The 12,869-nt window shown below is 28.1% G+C and overlaps 1 protein-coding gene and 3 long non-coding RNA genes across 16 annotated transcripts in view; 2 read left to right on the forward strand and 2 right to left on the reverse strand.

Moving 5' to 3' along the window:
- Nucleotides 1–254: 254 nt before the first annotated feature.
- On the reverse strand, nucleotides 255–548 carry LOC121132659 (uncharacterized). The gene is made up of 2 exons (XR_005869415.2): nucleotides 508–548; nucleotides 255–446 (listed from the first exon to the last, which is right to left on the reverse strand). It is a non-coding gene; the product is annotated as an uncharacterized lncRNA (long non-coding RNA).
- A 628-nt stretch (nucleotides 549–1,176) lies between these two features.
- On the reverse strand, nucleotides 1,177–1,421 carry LOC121132660 (uncharacterized). The gene is made up of 2 exons (XR_011778979.1): nucleotides 1,337–1,421; nucleotides 1,177–1,277 (listed from the first exon to the last, which is right to left on the reverse strand). It is a non-coding gene; the product is annotated as an uncharacterized lncRNA (long non-coding RNA).
- A 2,938-nt stretch (nucleotides 1,422–4,359) lies between these two features.
- Nucleotides 4,360–5,606, forward strand: LOC121132658 (uncharacterized). The gene is made up of 2 exons (XR_005869414.2): nucleotides 4,360–4,953; nucleotides 5,043–5,606. It is a non-coding gene; the product is annotated as an uncharacterized lncRNA (long non-coding RNA).
- A 5,324-nt stretch (nucleotides 5,607–10,930) lies between these two features.
- The window catches only part of LOC121132656 (fasciclin-2), a 131,322-nt gene continuing 129,383 nt past the window's right edge, over nucleotides 10,931–12,869 (forward strand). For 8 of the 13 annotated variants that reach the window (XR_005869413.2, XM_071886689.1, XM_040728081.2 and 5 more), the window contains exon 1: nucleotides 10,934–11,236. Coding sequence is in view for 11 of the 13 variants with exons in the window: in XM_071886689.1 (XP_071742790.1) it covers nucleotides 11,167–11,236 (70 nt within the window). In the remaining 2 variants the exon portion in view is untranslated. Of the gene's footprint in view, nucleotides 11,237–12,869 lie in introns of all 13 variants that reach the window. The other 5 variants (XR_011778981.1, XM_071886692.1, XM_071886688.1 and 2 more) reach the window with 2 other exon arrangements.

The raw sequence follows: 12,869 nt of genomic DNA on the forward strand, positions 1-12,869 counted from the left end.
TCTTGCTTTGAATTTGTTTCCATTTCCATTCATTTTACATCTCTTTCTTTATCTTGAAAAAATCACAAATTATATATTTGAAATAAAACGAGATTTAGAACATTGGTCTGTTGAAACAAACATATTATTATGAATTATACTTACTAGTGCTTTTGAACATTGAAGGTGAATTATTTTTTCCCCTTAGAATGGAAATGTAGAAATGATTTGATAATTCCGAGCACCCAGTGGACTTAATTAAAGCCTCATAAGAATTTTGGAAATTCCAATCTCCCTTCTCCACGTTTTTATTCAATGTTTTATTGTTTGTTAATTGGCTATGACGTATATGTCTTGATGAATAATTATATAATTGATTAATTAACTTATTTAACTACAGAATATATTTACACTCATATTTGAAATTGATTGGGAATGAGTTATGTTGATCCTGTCAGAGTAAATAACTAAAAAATATATAAACAACTTATTAATCTATTCTAATTAATGAAAAATTAAGGAGAGTACTTATCAACCCTATTTGGAATAAAGCTGTTAAAATGGCGTGGTGCTTCGGCATATGCAATTTATAGTTATCACTGATATTTATTGTAAATACTACTCATTGGGGGAAGAGGAAATTATTAGTTTATTATTTTTTCTTGTTACGTGATCCATAGTCATTTCAACTGTTTTCATTCATTTTCATAAGCTGACTCTACGTTTTTGAATATAAATTCAATGTAAATAAATAATAATAACCAATGGGCAACAAGAAAAATGTATTAGACTGTTGTTTTATTGTTTGTTTGTTTTTTTTTCCTTTTTGATAGTCGAGGTTGAGAGTTGATAATTGTTTATTTACTCCTCATCAATATCTAATTTTTGTTTACTTTATATAATTATATTAAAAAAATCAGCCCTACTATATGTTATTCATAATATAATAGAACAATGTCTTAGTTTTGCAAAATACTATATCTGAATTTATTTCTTATTGCTATGTACTATTATGTTATATTAGAAATCATAATTAGAATAATGATTATTATTATTATTTTGTATCTACTACTGCCTTATTATGCCAAACTGCCAATAATAGCTATGATTGGTATAGCTAATAGCTATATCTTCAACCTCTAAACCTAGAATAATAATATCAACTGATTACATAATAATAATAATAATATCAACTGATTAAATAATAATAACTGCTTTAGTATGCCAAACTGCCAATAGAAATGCCTCATAATAGCTATGATTGGTATAGCTAATAGCTATATCTTCAACTACTAAACCTAGTAATAATAATAATATCAATGATTACATAATAATAATAATAATATCAACTGATTACATAATAATAACATTTCCGAAATCTTAGGAAGAAAGTGTTCTGATGTGGTAATCGAGAAGACGTGGAGGACTATTCTGATATAGTGGTTTTTGAAGGTACTACTTCGGTGATGATCGATAGGAACATTCGTTCTGGAGAAGGATTTTTCTCTCACTTAGTTTCAGATCTTATCCCAATCATAAGTTCGCCATTTCTATGAGTCACAATTAAAGATATATTAAATGATAGTGAAATTGACGTGAAAGTGGTTTCTCAAATGAAGTCCATCCTTCCGAAGAAATAAGAAATGCAGGATTCATGAAATCTTTTACTTTTTTTGCTTAACTATTACAAAATGAATATTCAAAAGCATCCAACGAATTCTCCATCTCAAGGAATCTTCATCTAGTTACCATTATAATGTTTTATTTAGTTAAAAGAAAAATGTACTTTTAGTTTTATAATTCTATATAATTTCATTGTATCTACATTTGGTTCCCACACACTAATCCATAAAGGCACAGCAATATCTCTCCAATTTGTACCTTTTCCTATTATATAACTCTAGTACCATAAGATTCTGGCCCTTTAAGAATATTAGATGTTTTTGTCTACTTATTACCTTCTGATAGCTTTATTTCTCTCAAAATACGGCGTTGAAGTCTCCCAAACTATTATATATATTATTGATAATATAATTCAACAAAAAATATTTAATAAATATAGATATTTGAACATTTTAAATCAAATTCTATTTCAATTCAGTGTTTATGTCTATAAATTTTGTATTGATTCATATATTTAAACTTAGATGAATTTCTTTTAGTAAATGAAATAGGAAGAGAATGCGTGCTAGAAAAGGTATGGTCTGGGGTATTCCGTATTCTTATTTTTTTTTTTTTTTAATTGTAGTGAATTTTTTCAATATTAATAAAAATATTGTACAATAACAATTAGACAAGCAAGGTCAATATTCTAAATGAAATAAATCATCATTATAATTATTAATCCTTTTTTACTCTTTAGTTATTATTTTTATATCTTTTTGAATATTATCATTTACTTAAGAAAACATTTGTTGAAGATATTTAATAACAAAACGTGGACACTAAGAAAAGTAAGCACTATACTGTTTTAGTTTTTAGACTTAGTTGTCTTGTAACTACCACAGTATTCTATAGTAGTCAATATATATAATTTCACCATATGACTTTTCTTCGTTTATAGACATTATGGCACGTTGGAATCACTACCAAGATTTGGAGGATCTTTTAAAGCTTGCTATGAAACAGGAGGACTGGAATGAAGTCCTTGCAAGCTTAAATGAAAATCTCAATGGCATTGGGCTCCATCTTGGAGACATGTATATTTCTGAGGGTTCCTCTCAAGAATTCGTCTCAAATGTGAGACCTGTCAAATTCCCATCACTAATAAAGTTGGGCCTTCCCCTCTGTTGTTCTTGAATCCCTTCCTGCTGTCAAGCAGGCCACACTCCTAACCCAACCAGCCGCAAAACCTGAGGCTGAAACAGTCTCCCGAGCGTTTCAAACCACAATATCCTCTTCAAAGCCAACATCGGACTTGAAGTGTGAAGTTAAGCCACTATCGATTGGGTCCGAGCACCCAGTGGACTTAATTAAAGCCTCATAAGGATTTTGGAAATTCCAATCTCCCTTCTCCACGTTTTTATTCAATGTTTTATTGTTTGTTAATTGGCTATGACGTATATGTCTTGATGAATAATTATATAATTGATTAATATAACTTATTTAACTACAGAATATATTTACACTCATATTAATAGTTATGTAGCAAAAATTGTAATTAATTGGAATGATAAGAGTTACTATTATTATGATTAATAAAAATAGAAAGACTACATTGGAATGAACTGCAGATATGGTAAGTGCTAGATAGTGATATATTATACATTCATAATTGAGGAAGTCTAATAAAAAAAAAAAAAATGGAATGGAAATGCCACTTTGAAAATATAGACGATTATTCAGACTTTTTTAAGTTTTGTCATACCTATATATTTTCATTAATTATTTCCAGTATTAGTTACTTACATAATAATTCATTATTTTTGAAGAAGGAATAAAGTGTTGAAAATGGTCATTGAGAAGGCTGTGACGGACTCATATCATCCTGAGGTCTGATATAGTAGGATTTTTCTCTCACTACTTGATCTTTTCTTGTAATTATCTCATTTTCCTCTACTTTATTTGCATTTTTTTAACTGCATATCTATATCATTAAATCAAGCAACTATGAAAGCCATCCCTCCATCATCAAGATCCTACTTCATTCCTTGATATAACTAATGGGTTCTGTATAAATTCAATGGGATATTCTTAAGAATAAATAATTAGTGGAAGCCTAAGAGGAATTAATCTTCAGTCTTATTATTATCATATATTTTTTCTAAACTATAATTGAAAATAAAAGAATGACATGATTATATATTTAAGTAATTAATAAAACACTATTAAGTACAAACACCTATTTTTTGTCATTTTTCTCTCATGTTAGAAGTTTCTAAAAAAATGACATTCAAGAGTTGAGACCATTTAATAATAATTCATCCCAAATTAGTAGCCAAAAGACAAAATGAAAATTTATGAATATGAAGTCGATACTAGTCTTCCACGATTGATTTCTTTTATAAAAATGTATCTCTTCGAACTTGATAAGGACTATTTTGAATAATTTAACGATCATATCACAATACTATCGACTTGTCTTCTAAATCAAAACTTAAGCTATTTTTTTTCAATTTGGCCATATCTTAATTATTCTCCACGTTATAGAAAAATAAAAGCTATTATTACATGAAACTAATAAAAAATTTAAAAATTATATAACATAAATACTATGTTTTACCAAGCAATCAATGATAAATCAAGGCTTAAAGAAAGTTATGGGGTACCCATTTCAAGGAATTCTCATATTGATAAGATAAAGTCTGCCTTTTTGCTTTGCTTTTGTACTAGAAAAAGTATGGTGGCAGTATTAATTATTTTTTTTTTTTTTTTTGCAAGATCTTCCATTCTTTGAATATTGTCTTAATAAATGTCATAAAAAAATTAGCTAATAAATAAATTATAACTGTATGTAAGTGTACCACGTTGTTAGTTTTATTATATCGCACCACCTTTCCTTTGAATAGAAAGAGAAAAAAAGGCCCAAAATAAGTTGGTAGTTAGCCAATTCTTCCCGACTAAGAAACTATTATCCAATAATATTTTTGTAAAATATCTAAATCAACTAATCAACATTCAGAATGCTGATGAGAGGAAAAGAAAAGGAGTCATCGACAGCTGACAGGGAAATACGATGTAAATTTTTGTGTTAGTAATTCATGTTACAAAGTGATGCAAGCCGTATGTATTTTAAATCACTAAACCCTATAAAGTAGGCAGATTTTGTTGATTATAACATCTAAAGTCCATACAATTAAGGAAGATTCTTGATAATAGTATATGTTATTGTCAGTATTGCATTTCATTTCATAATTAATAATGAATTCTAATACACGTGTTTTTGGAGCATGATAACTAGGAATTATATCTGATTTACCTCAGTGTGTATCATGGCTTCTACTTATCTGGGATCATTAGGACTTAGATACTAACGTAAGTATTTCTTCATACAGAAATTATATGATTAGTGATTACTTTTTAATTTATTGAATTAATAGCTTAGAAAACTTTTAATTATATAGGTAAAAGTTATAGTCCCTCTGGTAATGCGTAAGGGCATCAAGGCATTGACAAGGCTTTCTTTTTAAAGTACTAAATACTCTTCCGCTTATGGACTCCGGGATCCCTTGTGTACTATTGATTTGCTCATTTACAGCTGACCTTGGGCACTGATATTGTATTCAAAGCTTTCTATAGATGCGGATAGGCCTCCCATACTTCCACTGAAAGAGGACACGCTGAAGGCTCATCTGTTCTCCATTTATTTTGAATTTTGCTGAACCAACACACAGACGTCACTATTATAAATAACAGTACTGCTCTTCTTTGTGTTTTTTTGTATTATTTTGGAAAGAAACCTGTCTGTTTTTATTTGCTTACATCCTTCCTTCTATGTACCCTTGTTGACTACCTCCATCTTTCCAAAGGCTCTAAGGCATTCATAAAGGCCTCTTTTTCAAAGAAATACTACTATTAATACTACTCATTGTATGTGTCTAAATCTAAAGATATTGTATCAAGCAAATGTGCATTTTATTTCTGTATTCAGGTTGAATAAATTATTGAAATAAATCTTCTACATTATAGATGTTGTTTTATTGAAGTCTTATATTTGGTCAAAGAACATTGACTGTATTATAAAATAGTAAGTAGAACTCTCAGAAGAAGATGTTGCTATTATAATAATGGCTTTTGCCCTTAAATGTAATGTACTATAGTATATAAACTGTGAATTATATACTCTATTTATAATTTAAATTTCAAATGGAATGTCTTGTTACAAGAAATATGAAATCAAGTTGAAGAAGTTTTTAGTAAGTAACTATTACCTTGTATTTCATATTAAAATTGTATTTATGCTTTGAATTACTACGTAGGTTATAGAATATGGATGAAGCTGGAGTTTGACGACGTTTATTTTATTATTTGTATTGCATTCAATTATCGTTCTTACACTTTTTAATAATTAAATAAATTTCTGAATTATTATACAATTCACTCATGTTGTTAATATGTATTGTACGTTGTTGTCCTATGTATAAAAAGGTAGTCATTGCTATTACGATATATAATACATTAAGACACGTCTAATTAAATATATTGATGTTTTAATTACATATTGTTGGACGATATTTCATGTGAAAACAACAATATTTGTTTCATTTCATCATTATTACACTGTAGTGGTCACTGGAATCATAGATAAATAGGCCTATATAACTTGGAACGAGTTATTTTCTCAAGTATGTTTATTGTTGTTTTTAAAAGATTTTATACATATACATACAAATTATATAATTAATATTGTATCACGCCACCTTTAATATGAAAATAAACAGATAAAAGGCCCAAAATAAGTTGGTAGTAAGCTGATTTTTCCTGACTAAGAAACTATTATCCAATAATAGTTTGAACAATATCTAAATCAACTAATCAACATTCAGAACCCTGATTATAGGAAAAGAAAAGGAGTCATCGACAGCTGACATGGAAATACGATGTAAATTTTTGTGTTAGTAATTCATGTTACAACGTCATGCAAGCCATATGTATTTTAAATCACTAAACCTTATGAAGTAGGTAGATTTTGTTGATTATAACACCTAAAGTCCATATAATTAAGGAAGATTGTTGATAATAATATATGTTATTGTTAGTATTGCATTTCATTTCATAATTAATAAATAATTCTAATAAACGTGTTTTGGGAGCATGATAACTAGGAGTTATATCTGATTTACCTCAGTGTGCATCATGCCTTCTACTTATCTGGGATCATTAGGACTTAGATACTAACGTAAGTATTTCTTCATACAGAAATTATATGATTAGTGATTACTTTTTAATTTATTGAATTAATAGCTTAGAAATTTTTTAATTATATAGGTTATCGTCCCTCTGCTAATGTGTGAGAGCATCAAGGAATTGACAAAGCTTTCTTTTTAAAAGGAGTACTAAATACTCTTCCGCCTATGGACTCTGGGATCCCTTGTGTACTATTGATTTGCTCATTTACAGCTGACCTTGATTACTGATATTGTATTCAAAGCTTTCCATAGATGCGGATAGGCCTCCCATACTTCCACTGAAAGAGGACACGCTGGAGGCTCATCTGTTCTCCATTTATTTTGAATTTTGCTGAACCAACACACAGACGTCACTATTATAAATAACAGTACTGCTCTTCTTTGTGTTTTTTTGTATAGTGCTATATTTGATGATTAAAAGATGAATTTCTAATAAAATACACGAAATTTGGAGTTTTTCGAAAAATATGGTCATTTTAAGCCATATTTGACTTGAATTTCATGAAAAAAGCTTCAAATTGCGATATTTCTTTGCTCAAACGCCTTTATAGGTCCTCAAAGTGCTATATTTGATGATTAAAAGATGAATTTGTAATAAAATAGACGAAATTTGGAGTTTTTTTGAGAAATATGGTCATTTTAAGCCATATTTGACTTGAATTTCATGAAAAAGCTTCAAATTGCGATATTTCTTGCTCAAACGCCTTTATAGGTCCTCAAAGTGCTATATTTGATGATTAAAAGATGAATTTCTAATAAAATACACGAAATTTGGAGTTTTTTTGAAAATATGGTCATTTTAAGCCATATTTGACTTGAATTTCATGAAAAAAGCTTCAAATTGCGATATTTCTTTGCTCAAACGCCTTTATAGGTCCTCAAAGTGCTATATTTGATGATTAAAAGATGAATTTCTAATAAAATACACGAAATTTGGAGTTTTTCGAAAAATATGGTCATTTTAAGCCATATTGCTATATTTGATGATTAAAAGATGAATTTTATAAAATACACGAAATTTAGAGTTTTTTTCTGAAAATATGGTCATTTTAAGCCATTATTTGACTTGAATTTCATGAAAAAAGCTTTAAATTGCAATATTTTTTGCTCAAACGCCTTTATAGTCCCTCAAAGTGTTATATGTGATGATTAAAAGATGAATTTCTACTAAAACACACGAAATTAGGAGTTTTTTTAGGAAAATATTGTCATTTGAAGCCATTTTGTACATGAATTTCCTGAAAAATGCTTCTAATTGCGATATTTCTTTGCTTAAACGCCTTTATGATTATTTTTCTTCAAATCATAAAATGACTGTTATTGTAGATATTTGGGTTATAAATATATGATTTTTTTATATAGGAAATTGGAAAAAGTATATTGTCAACGTTATATTTTCTATTCCAGTTATAAGAAATCATTCTAAGTATGGAAATATATTATACCTTTAGTGTGAGCTTATACACATGTTTTCTGCAGAGGTGTTGTACGTTTGTTTGTAAATGACTTTAAATTTTTCCAATGGCAATTTTCTACACACACTGTAAATTTTCTGCAAGGATTTTTTTGTAAAACCATTATTCACACTTCTTACTTAATATAATAAGTTCCTTCTTAATTATAAATAACGAATTTGTATTTGAAATAAACATTAAAATTTCAATGAAGTGCATATATATACAAAGTTGTATAGCAGAATGCAAATTATACTGGGAAAAAATTATTGATGTTTGTGTATTTGTCTTCGATATATTGGATACAAACTGTGTTTGAAATAAAAATAATTTTCTTTAGAATCCTTATTCTTGATACGGTGAGTTTTTCATGTTTTTTTTGCTGTCATTTGAATTATTTTTCTTGTCAAAATTCAAAACTCACTCAATGAAGAGAAAATTGAGGTGTTCTAAAGGTGAGTGCAAAGAGGCAATTGCAACGAGTTGTGCAATTTTCCTTGCATTCTTTGTTCTTCTTTATTATTTCATATAATTACTCCTCATAAGTACTTTTGTAACAGTACTTATTTGCAAATGAAGAATACAGTCCTGTTCAGCTCAGTTTTGGTACGGTCCAGCTCACTCCTGCATATCAGTCCTAAAACTTATAAAGTTCGTTCCTTGATGACGTCAATCTTCTTTTTTAATCAGTTCTGGTACTCATTGTCGGAATGACCAGCGGTCTTAAAAGACTAATAGGACTAGTTCAAGGATGGACTGGACTAGACTGAATCAATAAAGACTAACACAACACTATTCACACATATGTTTTTTACTCAAAGCATGGTGCGAAAGAGTTTAATGAGAGGGAATCTATCTGATCTTTAATTTGATCATCAGTTATCCAAAATATTGATCTTATTATTTCCTTATCTATATAATACATTGAAATTATACAATCCAACATTTTGAAAATCTTGTTATTTATTTATCAAATATTGATCTTAAATATATTTTTCTATTATAATACATTGAAATTAAATAATTCAACACTTTGAAAAGTTTTGTTATTTATTTATCAAAAAATATTATTTCCTCTCATTTCCTAAATTTCAAACTCAAATTTTAAATATTTTTTCAATGTTGCAACCTGGCTACTGGGACAGTTGCAACATTTGACGAGACTCATTGAAATATAATTTTTTGGAAAACCAATGGATTGGTTTAAATATGTTCAAACAATAGCAGACATATGAAGTTATGTTGTCTTGAACTTGTTTTGAGTAATTAAACCAAACCTAAAATATTTTCAGATTTGTTTAATTTTGTAACTAATTGTTTATGCTTTGATATATTGAAATATGAATTAATTTCAATCACTCCGCCTTCTTTAATTATTGAATTAGTAAGTGTTCAGATTTTATTAGACCACCCTGTATGGGACACAACTCATGATTGTTATAGGAGATTGTTCAATTTTGGAAACTCTGAATAAATACAGTTTACAAAATATATGCGAGGCTCAGTCAAAGAAAGTCTTATATATTATTTTTATTTATATAACTCGCATTTTATCAAAAAGACGCAAATACACAGTATTAATATGTAGAATTCATCTTAAACAAGTAATATTGGTCATAAAGGTCATTTCAGGACACATGTTTATATTTTTTTAACTAAAATATGTACATTAGTATAATCATTGATTAAATAATATTATTTTGAGGTTTTTTATAATAGTCAAACTAATTTTTACAGACACTATTAGTACATACTATTATATAGTTTGTTTAAAGCTGTATCAGAAGGTAAAAGCTAATTTAATAAGTAATTAAAGCTACTACAAGAAATTTTAACCGTTTTTTATCAATGCTTATGTACCAACAACTGGGTTGATATAGTCAATACAACATAAATACATATATGTACATGATTTTATTATTAGAAAAACTATCAAAGACATAGTTATCAACTATTTTCAGAAGCTCAGAATGATTAGATATGTAAATACATAAATATGTAATTAGATACTTATTCAGTTCAATCCTTATCCAGGATAATACTTTGACTAATTTACCTGAAATAATAAATGAAGAAAGAACCCAAAATATCATTATGATGATGTACTATTATATCCTATTTTATCATTTAAAAAAAAATCCTCATCTTCTCTAAATTCCCTTTAATTTTTGTTTCTTTTCTTCTTTTGTAAAAAAAAATATAAAAAATAGAGAGACTTGAAGTTATCATTCATTCATATTTATATAAAAAAATGTAGAGATCCAAAATTTGGCTATAGTAAGAGAAGGAATTGATTGTGCAACATTTAAGTACTGCAAAGTGATTTAAAGGCCTGCTTTTCCCTCACACGTACAACTATTCCAACTGAAATCTACAATGGCATTACCTTTTTCATTACATAAAAAGATATTGAAATAAATATAATCAATGAAAGAATAAAGATAATTTTTTACAATTCTTTATTTTGACAAAATTTACAATATATCAACACTATATTATAATCATTTTTAAACTACAGTTGCATTTTATATATTTTTCCAACTCTGATTCTACCCGCCTCTTTTTTTTTCTTCTTTTTTATAAACGCTCTTCCTTGGGCTTTATACAACTGCCTTGCTTCTACTTCTTTTCTTTCTTTTTTCTCTTTTATTTCAGTTGCAATCTAGACTCCTTCCGAGTACTACATTATACATTTTTTAAGAGATAGATAAAATTTATACATATAATATTGTTATTAAATGGATTTTTGTATGTAGAATATGATCACGTGATAAGTGCTGTGTGTTATTCGCTTGTTAAAAATGCTGATTGTTTAATATTTCTACTCTACTTTACTTGGTGGGATTGGATCACCATCATTTCTTCCGCATCTTCTTGAATATTGGATGAACATGGAATACCGAGCTTCTTCTCTAGTCTGTGCTGTAGCACTGTTGTACTCTTGCTGTTATTCAGGTAGGCTTAAGTTCGAATTTAACATCTTTCACAAAGAAACAAGGTACATATTTTGTAACTTGGTGAGTCAGGTATGGATTTAACCTTTGTTATGATTCGTATTCTTATTATTTAACCTCTCTTCTTTTTTTTTATAGTGTGTTGTAAACAGAGTATTACAACTACGTACAACATATATCATGTTTTGTATGTACGTACTAACCTTATCAGTTCTTCAAACTGATAGACGCACACACAAAAAAAATATGGATCAAACATAAAAATGATAAGAAGTTATTGTATAATTAAAATTTGTAGTTTTACAAAAATACCTAATTAAAGAATGATTTCTTTAAGACTTTCAAGGATCTTTTTACTCTTGAAGCATATTTAACGTAAAAAGGACATATACTTATGGAAGTATATATTGTATTCAAGGTTGCAACTTGTATAAGTAGATTGTATAAATTTCTACCAAAATATGATATTAACTATTTTTTGAATGAAGATGATAATATAATTATACAATTTGCAACTTATAAATAGCATGTGTTTGTAATATATTAAGGACATCATCAGAGGGAAGGGGATATGCCCCCCCTAAAAAAATATCATATATATATTAGTCCCTAAAATGGTATCTTATAGGCAGTGATGAAAATTCAGTGTAGAATGGGTATGTTAAAAAAAAAGAAATCGAAAATCAACATTGTAACCCTGAATGAATGAAGAATGTTTTGGATTAGAGAAAGAATAATGCTCATGACGTTTCATTAGATCAGCTATAAACAAAGAAAAAAAGGATTAAAAAAGGGACTCCGATTTTGATCTCCAATACTACTCTGAGTCTAACAAGGACTTACAATTGTAACTCTGCAACAAAACCTCAGGGTTACACTCTGTCTTTTATCAACACACACGAATTTTCAATCAGGTTTTTGATATAATTTAATCTATTTAGGAAAATATGTTCACTACTCAGGCATTAAATAATAATGACAACTGCAAGTAAAAGAAAATTCATTCTTAGATTGCAAATTAAAAAAAAAGGACCAGCTAAAATATACAACAGATTGTCATCATTGCTTATAGATATATAAAGAAAACTCCCGTTATACAAAAATCTTACAGACGTTTATGTATGAGTGTTCACAAGGTTTATTTATGAGTGTTTCCATCTTCACATTGAGATTCAAAACTTTTCAGACCACCTTCGTCTGTAAATGCACGGCGAATGAAGAACAGTTATGTACACATCTATTTAAGATATTGTTTAGCTAATATCTTTTCAGGGTCACCTAATTTTATCATGGTTAGATTCACCTCTTTTCTGATTGGATTGGAAATTCCATTCCCTCTTTAGAAAAAAAAATGAATATATGCACATTGCTTACATCTTTAAATAACTTATAACTATTCAATTATAAAATAAAGTCGAAAAAATCCCAATCAATCTTTATTTCAAAATTCGTGACAAATATATGAATACTATAATATCATATATATTTATGATATAAAAGCAAACAGCTGTTATATATCCATATCCTGATAAAAAGATTAATTACTATTATCATTCCTAAATCGGTGGGTAAGGGGGGGGGGAGGAGTTCTCACAAAATATATGGATATCTACATATAAGTATATACAATACAT

This window comes from Lepeophtheirus salmonis, chromosome 2, assembly GCF_016086655.4.
Source record: "Lepeophtheirus salmonis chromosome 2, UVic_Lsal_1.4, whole genome shotgun sequence".
Taxonomy (NCBI): Eukaryota; Metazoa; Arthropoda; class Copepoda; order Siphonostomatoida; family Caligidae; genus Lepeophtheirus; species Lepeophtheirus salmonis.